Source organism: Staurois parvus, unplaced genomic scaffold (assembly GCF_062004578.1).
Source record: "Staurois parvus isolate SC_StPar_1 unplaced genomic scaffold, SC_StPar_1.0 ptg000696l, whole genome shotgun sequence".
NCBI lineage: Eukaryota > Metazoa > Chordata > Amphibia > Anura > Ranidae > Staurois > Staurois parvus.
This window is the reverse complement of record NW_028318492.1, coordinates 5,687,981-5,706,077: the sequence shown is the minus strand read 5'-3', so window position 1 is coordinate 5,706,077 and position 18,097 is coordinate 5,687,981. Positions and strand designations below refer to the sequence as shown.

Below are 18,097 nucleotides of genomic sequence, written 5' to 3'. Positions count from 1 at the left end.
TGCTAAAATCCCAAAAAATGGCTGACCAATTATCCCAATAACGGAAGAGGCCCTTGTCCCCATTAACATGGGGACAAGGTGCTTTGGGGGGGAGCCCCCCTTCCCCAAAGCACCCCCCCATGTTGAGGGCAGGTAGCCTGGTATAGTTCAGGAGGGGGGGCGCTCGCTCGTCCCCCCCCCTTTCCTGACCTGCCGGGCTGCAGATCCGAAGGGCTTGGTATGGATGGGAGGGGGGACCCAACGCTTTTTTTTTTTTACATTCAGCTGTCAGTGGGGAACCCCGCTGACAGTTGAAACATTAACACATGGCTATCGCTCCTACAATCCCGCATGAGTTATGTTATCAACTCATGCAGCATTGTAGTAGCGAAAACCAATGCAGCGCTCATGTTTCAGCTGTCGGCGGAGTTCCCCACTGACAGTTGATGTAAAAGTATTGCAGGGAATTATAAACAATTTGTAAAAAACCCGGCATGGGGTCCCCCCTCCCATCCATACTAAGCCCTTCGGGTCTCGTATGGATGTTAAGGGGTAACTCCACGCTGAAATTAAATAAAAAACAGCATGGGGTACCCCCCTAAATCCATAACAGATACTTATCTGAGCATGCAGCCCAGCAGGTCAGGAAAGGGGGGGGGGGACAAGCAAGCGCCTGCCCCCCTCCTGAACCATACCAGGCCACATGCCCATACCAAATTATTCAAACATTTGTAAACAGACCAATTAACTGAAATGGTTTGGCATTTGTACCCCAAATATGACGTTCCCTGAGGCATTGGTAAACCGAGGTACGCCTGTATTAGTATTGCAATCCTTTGTATTGGGATACATAGAACCATCATACATGTGAATTGGCAACATAGCACAACATTTGTGTCACATTGGAGATATCTGGTAGTTACACTGAACTTGCCCAGGGACCTAAGATTGATTCACAGCACAGAAATACAGGCTGGATTAGCAATGTAGCTCCGTGGATTAGTGGTTAGCACTACTGCCTCACAGCTCTAGGGTTGTCGGTTTGAATCCCAACCACGGCAAGGAAGTAGTATGATCTCCGTGTGTGGCTGTCTTCAAATAGATGTTCTGGCAACATCTTTGCTTTCTGTCTAAGTGATCCCTAAAATGTGAATTAGAATGAGGCCTTGTCTGTTGAAACACCTTCAAAGCTGCACCTTATGTGAATGTCATACAATGGGGTAAGATAAGAGCCTGGAGCACTAATAGATTTGATAATGATGGTTTACACTCAACCCACTTTTGTGAAGGATTTGGCAAGCAAAGAGCTGACAGAGAGAGAGAAGAGCGAGCCAGTGAGATGAAGAAGAGTGAGCGAGAAAAACATACTGAAGAGTGATAAAGAGAGACATACAGAAGAGTGAGCGAGAGAGAAGAGCGAGCCAGTGAGACAAAGAAGAGTGAGCGAGAGAGAAAAGACTTGGTTGGTGAATCCACACATCAAACTTGTCACAAATACTGGTATGGATTTTTCCACCAAATGCAAAGCAGACCGCACGCCTTCAAAGATTTATTTCCTTTGTTAATTTTCCTGCTTCGCTCACACTATATGCAATTGAAAATTACTGTTTAATTTGCCAATTTTACTGTGTTTTCTAGAGAATTACTAACTAGTTGTGTTTTCAATTGTGTGTAGCATTGCGATTTCTATTTGAGTCTAGATGTTAAATTGCTAATAAATGGCCAAAATCTTCAAATACCTTTGAACTCTCGCTGCAACAAATGGTGTATGTTAATACACTCACATTCATTATATCCAATATCAGGTACCATGTCAATTCACAAATCGTACCTGAAATTGCACACCCTGGATGCGACTTGTCATGCGATTGGCATGGCCAGCAACTTGCCCTTTGCATGGCAAATTGCACACAATGTTACTGGGGGCCAACACCACTGTCACATCTAATCCGATGCGGCAATTGCCCAACTTACAGTGAAGTTGCACGAGTTCACAATCCAATTGGATGTGAACAGAGCCTACAGTGGCCAATAGGGTGCGACTTGGTCTACGATTTGCAAGTCGCCTGTAATGCCAATTGCATGGCAATCGCAAACAATGTTACTGGGGGCTACCCGGTCACATTAAAGCAGATTTCTAAGTGGTGTTATTGACACCACAGTCACATCATGTGACTTGCATAGAAGTTGCATGATTTCAAAGTCGGGGTACATGGTGATTTCAAGTGCAATTTGCAAGACAATCGACACCGATCTCTCAGCAAATTGCATGAAAAGTAGTGTATTCATTACTCTATTATTACTTGCGGCTCCTACCAAGTTTGAACCACAACAATATGAACGCTCCAATAGCGTGCACATTGAGTGGGACTTGGCATGTGATTTGCACAACATGCAAGTTGTAAATCGTCTGCAAAGTCGCACCCTATTGTCTGCTATTAGAGTGACCATATGGGTGCGTTTCAAACACTGATTTCTATAGTAGTACATGTACTACTTTAGTGGCAATTTGCATAGAGATCTGTGTCAGATGTCTTGAAAATTGCATTGAAATGGTCAACTTTACTGTAAGTCGCAGGATTTGTAAATCAGCTTTGCCCAGAGTGTAATGTTTGGTGATGTTTGATTTCTGGAGTGTTTTGCCAATTGATGGGAAATTCACCATACTAGTCAAATCGATTTGTCATTTTCAGTATTGCATACAAGATGTGGTCATGTGACTGTCTTAACTCATGCGAGAATCTGGAGGGAATTGTGACCATAGTAGCAATAAAGGTTCCAATTGGGGTTCCCTTTCACATCCCTGCTCAATGTTCTGTTGTATGCTGCACACGTACATTTCACTGTATATATCTTTCTGATTTGTGGGGCCTGTATACCAAGGGTTAATGCAGGTAGGAAGCGGATTCATCAGGTGAAAACACTTTCACTGACCAAACTAAGGTCAGTGGTGGGTGTGGCTTCATTGGGTGTGGGGCCTTGTTTGGCACGCTCCAAATACAACCTAGTTTATATAAAGATGTGCAGTAGGGAGTGATTTGGCCTGTTACTAGGCCGGGTGGTTTGTGACTAAGTCCTTGCTTGTAGTGGTTGGGGGGAAGAAGAGATTTTGTGCTGAATTGCCCCAGACACCACTCAGGCTGTGTTTGGAAGTGGGCTGGAAATGTTGGCATATTTTTGGCCTTGTAAAGTGTGTTTGTGTGTTATTGCACAATGATTGTGTTTTCTCTTTGCATTGAAAGCCTCACACATGTCAATCGTTTTGTTTAAAATCTGCCCTTGTTTTAATTTTGCTTGCTTATTTAGACTCCAATGCATTTTTCTGACAAACCTGCTGACAAATGTATGTGTAGGGGATTTGTAGAGGTGGGAGGGGATTTGTAGAGGTGGGAGGGTTTTTTTCACATGCTTTGTGTTCTTGATATTTTGATCTGAAGACTTTTTTTTTTTTGAATGGATCTTTATACTACGTGATTGTGTAAGTAAATCCTATGTGCATGAAAATGTTACTTGATTCATCTTCCCCTTTGTTTCCTGCTATAACCTGAGCACACACAGTTCACTAGAAGTATCTTTAGATTGTAAGCTCTTATGAGCAGGAGTGTTTTATTTTTGCCACATCAATCCTATTTTTGTGACTCACCAAGATATTGACTGTACCTACTTGTTCCTGCTGACCAAATAAATGACGATATATTTGATCAATAAATATTTGACCGATGTTTTTGTGTTTATTTTATGTTCAATATATGAACAACCTTAATAGTTACTTTGTATACTTATATAATCTGCTCAAATGTAGCTTGTAAGAGCGTGAATATGCAAGTGGGTGCAAACTGGCTTTTTCAAAACCAAAAAAAAAAACCCACTTGCACCACAATATTGTTATGTACTAATGAATGTCACATTCACGGTGCAGCCAGCTACAGGTTTTCTACAATTCGATTTACAGTAATAAAATAGTCCACACTTTGTTGATTTTTGGCCTTTGGCAACAAATATTAGCCAAGGTTAAAAAAAACAAATCAATAAGAAACACACATTTGCGAAAGCTATCATAGCCGTGCATAGAAATGCGCAATTGCAAACAAATAAGCACCAAACAGGTGTCCACATGGAGCATGAACGGCTATCCTGGAAGTCCGTCATCACGTGCGCGCGCACCCGGAAGTGGTTGTGGGGAGTGTAAGTGGATGAGAAGTGGTTGGAGGTTTTGTGTTGGTTGAAAATTTTGATAACCTTATTGGCATTTGGACATGGCGAGAGCACAGTTCTCAACTGAGGAGATGATCCTTATATGTACAGTAACTGTGGCCATTGCAAATATGTTTATAACATGTGAGGGACAGGTAATTGCAATTTTGTGGGTGGGGCCTAGCAGAATCTCACTTGGTGCACATGCTACTTATCTGTACATTAGCTCCTGGGTATTGATGGGTCAATTATATTAACCACTTGCCTACTGGGTACTCCTACCCCCTTCCTGTCCTGGCCAATTTTCATCTTTCTGCACTGTTACCCTTTGAATGACAATTGTGCGGTCATGCCACATTGTACCCATCTTAAATTTGTATCAGTTTTTTCAGACAAATAGAGCTTTCTTTTGGTGGTATTGACTTGCTGCTGTGTGTTTTACTTTTTGCTCGATAAACCACAAAATAGCTCATAATGAATAAAAGTCTTTTTATATTATAACATTTGGTAAACTGGTAATTTAGCAACACTGATGTGCGTTGATGAGGTGGCACTGCTGGCCACAGGTGGGCGGAACTGTTGGGTGGCACTGGTGGGCACTGATCATCGGGGCCGACCCCTGCTTTGATAACTGCTGGTTCTCGGCAGTACTTTCCACACATTCTGATAGCGTGATGAAAGTGCAGCCAAGACCCGGCAAATGCATTTCCCGGTGATAGGCCTTCATGGCTAATCTTTGAATATCTGGACATGTATACTGCGTATAATGCATTACATTCTACAATGTGTTGGTGTACATGGTATTACAGTGTGCAATGCGTTGCTGGATTCTGCATGACAGTGGACAGCGTATCACAGTGTGCAATGCGTAGCTCCATCCTGCATGACAGTGTACAGTGCATTACAGTCTACAATGTGTGGGTGTACACGGTATTACAGTGTGCAATGCGTTGTACACTGCAGTGTGCACTAAAGCATTTTACACTCATGCACTGTACACACTAACGCATTTGACATTTTTAGTGTGCAATGCGTTAGTGTGCAATGCCTTGGACAGTACAATACATGTGCATACCCTGAAAAAGGGTCCTGCACATTTTTGGCCCGGATGCGGTGCAATTTGAGGTGTGCAAAATGTTTGTCTCTAATTGCAACGCACACAAATTGCATGTGATTTGCCCAGGAGTGCGGTGTTAGACCACAATGCATGTATGTGAAGCCAGAATAAAAGGATGTGGATTTTGTCTACTTTTACTTGCGTATGTTAACATTATGGAAGTGCATTTTTCTTCTGTTTAACATGCTATAGAAATGCAACATGCATTTGGATGGAGTGTTTTTGTATGTGCATTTTGGAAGTATTCTAAACACACATTGACCCTAGGGCCACACCATATCTTATGCAGGCCATAGATGGGTCGAAAATTGGCCGATTTTTCGGCCGAAAATAAAATCGGCCGATTTTCGGATCGTTAGTGGGCTATTTGTTCGGCCGTTTTTCGGTATTTTGGCAGATTTTTTTTTTTCGGTAAAGTTGAAAAAAAAAACGGCCGAATTTGCCGATCGGCCGATTTTCGCGGCAATGATGGGCAAATTGGCCGATTTTTTTACTGATAAAAAATCTGCACATGAGCAGTGACCTGCAAGAGGAAGACAAAAAGAAGAAAAGAAGAAGAGGATGAAGAAGAGGATGATGATGATGAAGAAGAGGATGATGATGATGATGATGATGAAGAAGAAGAGGATGATGATGATGAAGAAGAAGAAGAGGATGAAGATGATGAAGAAGAGGATGAAGAAGAAGAGGATGATGATGATGAAGAAGAAGAGGATGATGATGAAGAAGAAGATGAAGAAGAGGATGATGATGAAGAGGATGATGATGATGAAGAAGATGATGAAGAAGAAGAGGATGATGATGAAGAAGAAGAGGATGATGATGATGATGAAGAAGAAGAAGAAGAGGATGATGATGATGATGAAGAGGATAATGATGATGAAGAAGAGGATGATGAAGAAGAAGAAGAAGAAGAAGAAGATGATGATGATAAAGAGGAGGATGATGATGAAGAATAAGAAGATGATGAAGAAGAGGATGATGATGAAGAGGATGATGATGATGATGATGAAGAAGATGATGAAGAAGAGGATGATGATGAAGAGGATGATGATGATGATGATGAAGAAGAAGAAGATGATGAAGAAGAAGAAGAAGATGATGAAGAAGAAGAAGAAGATGATGAAGAAGAAGAAGAAGAGGATGATGATGAAGAAGAATAAGAGGATTATGATGAAGAAGAAGAAGAAGAGGATGATGATGATCAAGATGATGAAGAAGAAGAGGATGAAGAAGAAGAGGATGAAGATGATGAACAAGAAGAGGATGAAGAAGAAGAGGATGATGATGAAAAAGAAGAAGAGGATGATGATGAAAAAAAAGAAGAGGATGATGATGAAGAAGAAGAAGAGGATGATGATGAAGAAGAAGAAGGATGAAAAATGAGAGGAATTCCAGTATGGCAAAAAGTGTCCCTGCAGAGAGCTCCGCTATTTCTTTGACAGTTCCTTGACATTTACAGCGGTTGCAACATTGTATCTATTTGTTTCCGAATAAAAACATCTGTATCCTAAATGGATACAAATAGATACATTGTTGCAACCGCTGTAAATGTCAAGGAACTGTCAAAGAAATAGCGGAGCTCTCTGCAGAGACACTTTTTGCCGGCTGTAGACGGGATGAAAATCGGCCGATTTTTTTTTTACCATTGCTGGTAACGTCGGCCGCTTGAACAACCAATTTTTCATTTTTTAAAAGAAAAATCGGCCGTTTTTCTCCCCGTCTATGGCCTGCATAAGCATTAGTGTGCCTGGGGGAGGGGGGGACCTTTGGCCTTTCCAAACACAGTAGATGCTCCAAGAATGTTTCCTTGAACTCTTGAAATGGTTAAAAAGGAAAGACACTCTAGATAGCCTGCACTGAGAATTGACTGTCATGATGACGTGTCAATGATTATTTGCTCTCATTTTTCAGGAGTGGTACTGCTTGCGGTTGAAGCTGGTAGAAATCCACCTTCACGTCCTCCACTCACCTTCACTCGTGGCCAGTGGATATTTTGTGGCCGCAGGCAAGAACTGGCATCGAGGACCTGCATAATGACCCTGGCATGCCAGAGGTGGTTTGGAAGCAGCACAGCAATTTGACCATCCCTTTCCTCTATGTTGGTTTTAGGGGTGCAGAATTGCTTCTCGTTCGTGAACGGACTGTCGCCGGATATCAGAGTCCCCATATTTTCAAGATATGTTTTAGCCATGTTGGCTTATTTTTATGTTATTTTCCAAGTGTGTCGCACCTAACCGCACAGTAGTGTGGTGCCATGCGTATTTGTGGCTGTGAATGGGGCTGTTTTTAATAGACGTGTGTAGGTGCAACAACGTTTTCATCATGGTACCTGCGCACATCTACAGAGGGCATTGCATTTCTTTGCTGTGCTGGAAAATGTGTGTTCTTGCATGCGTTTCTGCACCACCAATGGTGTGAACAAGTCCTAAGGGCTGGTTCACACTATAGAAACAGTCTAGATGTGTTCCTGATGGGTTTTTTTCATGCCCTTTTGGCATGCATGTTTAGTGTGTTCCAGTACATTTTGGATGCGTTTTGGACATGTTTACATTGCATTTTTGTATCCCTTCCACTTATTTTTTTCTATTTTCTTTGTATTCAATGTAGTTAGGGACATGTGCGTTTTAGTACATTCAAGGACGTTTCAATGTGTTCCAGTACAGTTCTGTGCAGAAACAATGCAGCGTGGTCAACTTTGTTTACAGCACCCGCAATGCATTGAAAATGCAAGCGCTGATGTGAACTATGACATTGACAACCATATAACCTTCTTTCTGTGCATTTGTGATGTTGAAAAAGCAACTGAAACACATGTAGTGTGAACTGGCCCTAAAGTTTATTAGAGGTCAGGGAACAGGACTGACCAGGAATTGTGAATTCAATCAGACTAGTGGTGAGATACAATCAGCAATTGTATAATAATGTGAGATCTGAGCTGTAGCTGATAGAAAATGAGACACATTCACTTGATCAGTAAATAGATAGTTAAAGAGTGGGGCGGTGATCCATAGATTTGCATATGGGACAGGTGATGATGGGGTGGGGGAGGGGGTCAAGTTGTATAAGGAGACAGATTTAAAAGAGAAAAAAGTTACAATGAAATATACACGGCATGAAACTTGCACATGACCTAATTGGCAGAAGAACAGTACGCAAGTAACATTCATCCACTTTCTAGTCATTAGGCAAAATCATAATTGATTGATCAATATTCCTGCCACAACCCAGAAAAGTGATCTCCATTTTTTTGGGATGTTGCCAAGACTGGGATTAGAACCCATGACCCAAGTGCTGTAAGTTCTGAGCTCTAACCACTAAACCACTGTGGGAGACAGTTTGAGTTATAATGTAGAATAGTTACATTGTTTAAAACTGATAAAGCGAGCGCTGGTCAAATGATATAGACTAGTAAAATGGTATTACACAAGATAAATATAACCACGAACAGTAGTGCATGAACTCGTGAAAGGTCATCCACCCCTGTGATAGTGTACTACACTATTGAGCACCTTTCTGGCTCCTGTGGCTGAGCTAATTCCTCCCCAGGACCATTTGGGCACCCACCCTGATGGATGGATGGATGGATGGATGGATGGATGGATGGAGCTGGATGACTAACCCATAGCTGCCAGCATACCGCTGCACCCCCAGATGTGCGATGTGTATAACCCATGCACATTAATACTTTTGTTCTGGTGAGTGTAGACCAGTCCCAAGGGTGGTTTACCTTTCACGAGTTCATGCACTACTGTCCGTCACGGAGAGAACACACGTGCCATTCATAGGCACTCTCTGAGTTGGTACTCTCACACCAAGGACATTCCATTATTCAGGAATAATTATATGAACTTATTTTAGCACGATTTACCAGTTTACATCATTATTGCAATTCTTTACACTTTTTGGTTTTTACATGCGTTCATTATTGATCACATGCATTTATAGCGCTGCACTTGTCTTTAACATAGAATAGTTATGTGATTAAAGAGAATGAAGATATATAACTATATTGGGAAATTAGAAGTATATAAATTATTTGAGATATAAGTGTGAAAATGTTTAACATTTGAAAATAGAATGTATGACATTCATTAGTAAATGCAATACTTTCCTGATCATTTTGGAGAAACAGCAAAAAAAAAAAAATAGCAAAAGAGAATTTTCAGAATGTAATAGTACAGCTGTATTAGAATTTTCTATCAGAAAAACGCCAATGTTAATAAAGCCCGCGCTTGTGCGCCATCTAGCGAATATATCCGGTATTGCACCTAAAAATGTGCCAGACAGGATACCTCATTCACTAATGGCAAAGTAGTCAGTAGACGCTCGTTAATGAGCTTGCTAGACGCTGGTCAGACGACTGATTGATTGACCGGAGTCTGCCTGAATGGTCAGTCTCTGCTAGTACACTCACATCTTAGTGAATCAAGGCCAATGAGTTCACACAGCCCTGACCAGAAATAACTTGGCCAGTGTTGACCAAAATTCATAAATGTTCATTGTGAAGACACAGCATCTATGAACTTGGATCATGAGAGAAAGCACAAGTAAAGACAATAAGAAACCTTGATAATGGTCTTCCCAAATAACCTTATTATAAGTAAATCTTCCAATAAATTTTACAATTGTTAAACAGGACAAGGAGATGAGCATGTCGGGAACCCAAAAACTCATTGTCAACAGAGTCTGCTGGGATATAAACTGAATGTTTGCCAATGAGCTACACAGACAATGGTCCTCTCAGGATTGAATAGACCCAGCTACACTTACAATCCTCAGGTGTTTACATAGACTGTAAAAGTATGCAGTTCACATCCAAGAACTAAACTGCTTAACTAAGCAATATACTCAGCTGACATATTCATAGATTCATATTATGATCACAGGATACAATCCCATCAATTTCACAACTACAAAAGCATATAAAGTATTAACCAAATATCAACCAGTTTCCAATGACATATGCTATGGATTGTGATTATGGGTAGACCGTTTGAGAAATATTAAAACAAATGACTTACTAACAATATGTACCTACATATCAGAGTGCGAAAAGATATGAGATAAATGATATGATGGACTGAAATAACGCAGTTGCATCATCCGATAAAGTACCATGACAAATTACGGGAACATACTTCTTAATATCAACTATTTTCATAATCCTGGATAACCACAAAAATATAATCCTCATCTAATAAGGATGGTCCACAATACTTGAACCAACTCAAACAAATGGACGTGACCAAGAGGGATATCTATGAGAGCCGCTTTGATATTTCATCAAGACATATATTTTCTTAATGAAATACTCCTTAAGATTTTACCTAAACAGATACATTTCACATAAACAAGAAATAACATTTTCATTCATGGAACATGACTGCTTCTTGTGGACAGGTAAAGAACATCTAGAATAAATGGCATCCTTGGCTGTCCAATCAACATGTACTATGGCTGGACCCAAAAGACAATGGATCCCCACAGTATTTATACTGGAGGACTTTTGTCTGGAAAAAAAAACTTTATTGGGTAAAAACCTTTTGCCTGCTAAGAGACAAACAAACTAATTTTTGAAAAAGAGTCTGAAACTTTTTTGCTTGAAAAAGCAGGAGAACTCTTTGTTTGATACATAGGTTTTTGAAAAAAGAACAACTTTCTGGCTGGAGAGAATCCTTTTGACAAAACACAATTTTTGCTTGCTTACTAAAAAGAGGAAAACTTCTGTTGATTGGAAAGACTGCTGCTTGAAAAGAAACATTTTTACCTACCTGCTGTTCCACCCAAAGATCTCAAAGAATGCTATACCTGGGAGTGGTGAGATATTGTGGCCAAGTATCATAACTTTTATTTATCCCAAAATTATTACTAGAACTGTATTAATATTTTTATTGTGCTGTAGTGCTGGTATTGTGCATGGTGATATAAACTGCTCATTATTTCGTGATAGCATAAATCTTGTTTAACCATCAAGATTGGATGGTGTATAGGGAGATTGTTGGGTTGCATTGGTTGTAGAATAGAGTTTTTATTTTTTTTATATTGGTATGTTGTAAACGAATTATTCCAAGGACGCACTTGAAATGTTTAGGTATTTATAATATCAGAAATATTTTTCCTAATTCTCTTTAGCCGCGAGAATCGTGTAAATATATACTGAATGCCGACATATAATCTTGCTAATCCCTGAGAAATCAAGGGTGTTGTTATTTTATTTTGCTATGTATACATTTTATGATTGACCTAATTGCAATTTATTGTGGGTTATTCTTTGATTGTGTGTAGGAAATACTTATCACCAGTAAATTAGCTTGTATTAAAATATATATAAATATTTTTGTGTATAAATAAGTTATTTATTTATTAATCAAATTGATGATATTTGAATACTGGGTAAGAAATCACATTGGTAAAATAATTCAGGAAAATTACATTGTGGTGGTATATTTTATTAAGGTGTCTATATTATTTAACCACCTTCCGCCCGCCATATAGCACAATGACGGGCGCAAGGTAAAGGTTCTCTCATTCTGATAGGACGTCATATGACGTCCTTCCATTCTCACCGCGCATTTGCGGCTCAGGGAGCACGCAGCGCGGCGATCGCTGGTGCGCTGTGGCCCTCGGGTACAGCGGATCACGGAAAGAGCCGAAGATGTCGGCTCGGTCATGTGATCAGCTGTGTCCAATCACAGCTGATCACATGTAAACACGGAAATGCCGGTTATCGGCATTTCTCTCCTCTCGAGCTGTCATGCTGACAGCTCGAGAGCCGGTAATCGGCTTTCCGCGGAGGGGACATGTACACTGATCATTAGGGCACTGATGATCAGTGTGCCCTGATGATCAATGTGGCCCCAGAAGTGCCACCTGTCAGTGTCCATCAGTGCCAGCAGTCAGTGCTCATCAGTGTCACGTGCCAGTGCCCATCAGTGCCACATCAATGCCATATATCAGTGCCTACCAGTGCACATCAATGCCACATATCAGTGCACATCTGAGCTGCCTTTCAATGTCACACATCAGTGCCAGTCAGTGCCACCTATCAATGGCAATCAGTGCCACCTCTCAGTGCTGCCAATCAGTGCCACCTATCAGTGCCAGTCAGTGTCGCCTATCAGTGCGCATCAGTGCTGCCTATCAGTGCCAGTCAGTGCCGCCTAACAGTGCCAGTCAGTGCTGCCTATCAGTGCCAGTCAGTGCCGCCTAATAGTGCTAGTCAGTGCTGCCTAACAGTGCCAGTCAGTGCCGCCTATCAGTGCCAGTCAGTGCTGCCTATCAGTGCCACCTGTCAGTGCCATATATCAGTGCTGCCTTTCAGTACCCATCAGTGATGCCCGTCAATGCCCATCAGTGCAACCTACCAGTGCCTCCTCATCAGTGCCCATCAGTGCCACCTATCAGTGTCCATCACTGCAGCCTCATTAGCGCACATCAGTGAAGGAGAAAAAATCACTTATTTACAAAATTGTATAACAAAAACTAAGAAAAAATTTTTTTTTTTAAATTTTCAGTGGTTTTTGGTTTGTTTAAGAAAAAATAAAAATCTCAGAGGTGATTAAATACCACCAAAAGAAAGCTCTGTCTAAAAAAAAATGATAAAAATGTCATATGGGTACAGTGTTGCAAGACCGTGCAATTGTCATTCAAAGTGTGACAGCGCTGAAAGCTGGAAATTGGCCTGGACAGGAAGGGGGTATAAGTGCCCGGTAGGCTAGTGGTTAATATTATTAATTAAAAACATATAAAGTAAGTGAGCGCCTTCCAGTCTATCAATTCCCAGATTACAGCAGCTGTACACAAAAGGCACCATATAAGACCTCTAAAACAGATAAAAAACATAAACGTGCAGCGCTGTTAAAACCAATAAATAAATACATATATAAACATGTAAGAAAGTGCACATAAATATATAAAGTGACACTGTGCATCTATGTATGTGCCACTAGAATATGTGGCCAATATAAACGTGAAAGAAAACACTGTGTCTAAAACATAGCCATGGCCAGGACACCCTATGACTAAGAGCACTTGCTCGAAACGCGTCAGTGTCGGGCTGTAGCTGTTTTGACGCCTTACCGCCGGCACCACAAGGGGTCCCGGCGGCAGCTTGTAATCGGTCAGTAATCTATTTTATTTGCTTTCTTGCTGTATACATACCCATTGTGTGGAATAAACATCCTAAGGCAATATTGCACTACTGGCCTCCTCTGTTGTTTCTTTCTGAGCTCCTGTGGGAGCCAGGTACATCCGCAGAGTGGTTACCATTTGGGAAGACTAAGTGCAAACCGTGGGATAGCGAAGGAGGCATTGACCAGATCTGACCAGACCTTTTTGATGAGATGTCTGAAGTCTGATGTCCTTATTATATCATACAAATGCGCAAAAAGGTTGCGTATCTGGTGAGTGCGCAATCTACACTTTAATTGTCTCACCTTATCCACAATCTGTGTCTTTTGGATACAAGAAGATCATTTGAGATCTCGTTCACACCTGCACTCTGGACCTATGTTTTAGACACAGTGTTTTCTTTCACGTTTATATTGGCCACATATTCTAGTGGCACATACATAAATGCACAGTGTCACTTTATATATTTGTGTGCACTTTCTTACATGTTTATATATGTATTTATTGGTTTTAGCAGCGCTGCACGTTTATGTTTTTTATCTAATATTATTAATTAAATTATTTGCCGTACTGTGTCATAATTATATACGGGAATCAGACACCGACCAATTCATTATTAAATTAATTACCCCAAAACACCACACCTTACAACATGTCCCTTTTCTTGTTCAAACTTTTTATTGATTTCAGAAACATGAAAAGAAACAGACGTAGGACAGTCCATGAACATATACAGGCATAAGTGAATACAGAAAAACATGTTGCCCTACAGGGAAGGAGGATTATTACATGAAAATCTTGTTACGAGGAACCATATAAAAACATGAAGGGACAGTGTGGTACATGGGAAAATAGAATCTAAATGTACAACTGAAATGGAGCACTGTTCCCAATGACCATTTGGGGGATCCGTATGAGGCAAGAGGAGGGGGGCAAAAGTGAACTGGAAGAATAAAAAGGAAAAAGAAGGAAAGAAGAAAGGGGTGGAGAATTACAAGAGACTAAAAGTGAGAATGAAGGAGAGAGAGAGGGCGCGTGACTTCCAGAAGAGAATAGAAAATCTCGGAAACCAGGACAACACAAAACGCGGCTCTTAGGACTATCTTGATGTAGGATAAGAGGGCGTCAGGGAAGAAGCAACGAGTTATCAAAGTTTGGTGGAAGGAAACGTTACACCCATGCGGTCCAGATCAATAGAAACTTAGGGATCAAATCTAAAATAGTGGCCTTTGGTGTGAATCATTGCTTGTGTAAACTTGTTTCGAACTGCTAGTGTGCATAGAGACGGTGCCTTCTATGATTTGGCCAAAATCTGTTTAGCTGCGGTAGTGTAACATATCCCTTCTCAATACATTTGTATGCAGTTCAATTAATTGGCTCCTACTACTGCCCCTTTCTCTCCCAGTCTCAATTTGTCCTTACAGGTGATAGCAAGTGATTGATATTAAGACAAACGTTGGGTACTTTACTTACACTAGTGGCATGAAAAAAAATGCATTATTAATTAAAGAGATTTCCGCCTTCTGTGGGGAAAAATCAATTTGCAGACCAGTTACGATTGATACATCTCTCCTTTTTTAGGACACACTACTGAAGACCATGTACCAGCCCTTTTGAGCAGGAGATATGCATACCTTAGAGGATTTTTACTACAAGCCTGTTATACTTAAGTTCTGATGAGTGCATATTGGTGAAAGATTTCACAGATGTCTTATTTCCACATTGGGATGTCACTTCACTCTATTCAGGACTGCGATTCATACTAATTGTGGGTGCAGCTTTTATGCCACTGACCACTCTTTGCACTGAAAAATATTGGTTTAAGGACTTCCTGTTTATTCATTTGGACAGTTTATTGGGTGACTATTATTTATGATTGCACATTTCATATAGTTTTGTCATGTAGCAACATTTATGGGCTACTTTATCACATTTCATCTATATGGGTTTTTTGATCTTCAGATATATGCACTTATCATCAATATTATTTTATATAGCACAGCACCTTTATTGTTTTATTGTGATATGGAGTGGGTTCACCATTTGTGCTAGCTGCTTTCAATTTTTTTATTTTTTATCTTAGCGCTCAGTATATACAGTTTTGTTTATATGTCCCACATTGCCATGACTTTGAGGTTAACATACCATTCACTCAGCATCTCATATTTGCCTTTGCACAGAACAATACAGAAATTATTTAAATACCAACAAAAATGAAACAATTCTTGTTACAAAACAGACATTTGAAATAACAGAGTTATTATACTGTATTTAAATCATGACAAAGAAAATTACTTTCTTGAATTGTACTGTGCAAACACTGAACAATATAATTTGTGTTTTCTTTTAACACTTTGACAATTATGATCTGCTATTCTGTTCCTGCTCCATAGAGTGTGTTTCTAAAAGTATAATGAAGCGGCTTTAAATCTGAAATCAGATTGAGAAGATACAGTTTTAAGTGAAAGGGGAATTTCGTGCTCTATATACTGCTGAGATTTTCTTGAGATGCACAGTAAACTGAATGAAGCTGAACTGGATTTATTTCCTCATGAAGTCCACTTGGCAGGGAAGAGGAAACCCAGACATGCTGAGATGTTAATAACTGCAATTTATATCATTTCAATGTGTACTTCCATCAGACAATAAATACAATGACTTTTGCATATTTTTCTAAAAAGTAACTTACTTGTTGTTTTCTTCATCAGTGAATACCAGATCAACCAGGCAACACAGTGGGCTAGAGGATCTGAAGCAGATCCAACAGATAAGTTTTTCACTCTGTTGGCTGGAATTGTTAATAATCTGTCCATTGGGAAAGTAGGCTGAAAACACTTCTACCCTTTCACCGTTCTCAAGTTCTACCTCTGGAATTTCCACATTTATTGCAGATTTCCTAAACAAAAAGGTTTTTAAGAAAACATGAAGTACAAATAATTATATAGGTATCACAAGCAGCCAGATATTTATACCTTGTTTATGTAGGCAGACAACACAATGGCTGCTCTTGTTACAAGGAAACATAAAGCTACTAGACCAAAAATTCCAACCCAGATGATAACCTTCCCCTAAAAAGGCATTGGCATAGAAGCAAATAAACAAACCAATTGTCTTCTAGTCTTGCCAAAGTCACAGGTAACAGGCACCGCTTTCTAATTTCTACAGGTGATTTTACATGCTAACATTTACATATCTTACAGTCTCTCTCTTGCTATATATTATTAAATGTGTTGCCCACCCTTTAGATGCATTCCTTGTGGTTGTTGTTTTTTTTTTTTACTCACTTACTCTAGGAGCAAAGAACTCATGTCATTGACTTCCAGTGAGGACTTCAGTTACAGAGCAAAGAGGCACAATCCAAGGGGGGGGGGGGGGGTGCCCTATGTCATTTCTTTTAGATGGCAACCTCTTGGATCATTAATCCTGCACTGATTGGTAGGGAGGGAAGTAATATCGGTAGTGTCATTCCTGATAATGCTCAACATGCAAAAAGATGCAGCTGTGCAGGGTGACAGCACTGCGGTGAGCAGAGAGTTCAGCATTGTTACCCTACAAAAGAAAGGCTCTTTGATTGGCAGGATCACTAGATATTCATTAGTGAAAATATGATGCTTGTGGTATGTTAAAGGTAAACTTCTGTAAATTTTAATTTACTTTACTGGGATATTTAAAGAAATACATTTACATTTTTGTGTACAGTTGTTCTAACAAACCTGCATCTGTTTGTAAAACATATTTCTGTATTTAGTGACTTGCAATTCCAAAACAATTTTTGTTATGTTCACATACAGTATAAAACATGTTTAGTAGTATTAATAGTTTAATATACCATAGGTAAATATACCTGTAATAATCTGTAGGTGTTATTTCAACAATTGCTTGAACTTCTGTGTCCAAGGGCACTGGAGTAAGTATGACAAGTGGTGGGTCAAAAGTTAATTTTGGTTTTCTAGAGGTTCCAAACAAAGAGAGCGGAGTGTAAATACTGTCTGGATTGTCATTCAGAATCACAGGTATTTCAGCAGCATAGTTCCCTGGTCCAGCTGTTAAGAATTGGAAATATAAAAATGAGAGGTAATAATACATTTTAACTAATTTTTAATGAAATAGAATTTTCCATTTATGGCAATAGAAATAATTGTACCACGATTGTTTTTATACAATGCATGTTAACAAAATGCTGTTCTACATACTTGCCTGGACAAAAGATAATATTGATACTTGTACATTCTCCTGGTTCCAGTACACCAAATCGTTTGCTGAACCTAAAAATTCCATTCTTAATCAGTTCCACATTCTGATCAAGGTTCAACCTCCATGCCAGCTTTTGCTTTGAAACGTTGCTTAGTTGAAATGCCTAGAGGAGTTATTTGAGCACAGATATATTAGCAAACAGTATATTGGTTCAGGTGCTGTGGATTATTAGTCTTTCTTTAAAAATACTGCCAATATATCATACATTATTGTAAAAACAAAATCATTACAAGAAATGCAAAGGCTGATATAGCTGAGCTCTTCTTTTGATGTTGCCAGTTAGCTGACTAACATGTCCGTCGAATGGAAAATGTATGTATATGAGAAGTTCTGTTATATATGCTGCATGTTTCTTCTGGGTCAGAACTCATATCACTGAAACCAGAGACAGCCTGGCACACAACAGTTTTAAGAAGAAAT

At 39.8% G+C, this 18,097-nt stretch overlaps 1 protein-coding gene across 1 annotated transcript in view; it reads right to left on the bottom strand.

The window, feature by feature from the left end:
• Positions 1-18,097, bottom strand: part of CFAP47 (cilia and flagella associated protein 47) — a 772,366-nt gene that overhangs the window by 620,302 nt on the left and 133,967 nt on the right. Inside the window, exons 25-27 of the mRNA XM_089653003.1 lie at positions 17,621-17,780; positions 17,268-17,466; positions 16,113-16,319 (exon numbers count right to left, since the gene is read on the bottom strand). Coding sequence (XP_089509129.1) covers positions 16,113-16,319; positions 17,268-17,466; positions 17,621-17,780 — 566 coding nt within the window. The remainder of the gene's footprint in view (positions 1-16,112; positions 16,320-17,267; positions 17,467-17,620; positions 17,781-18,097) is intronic.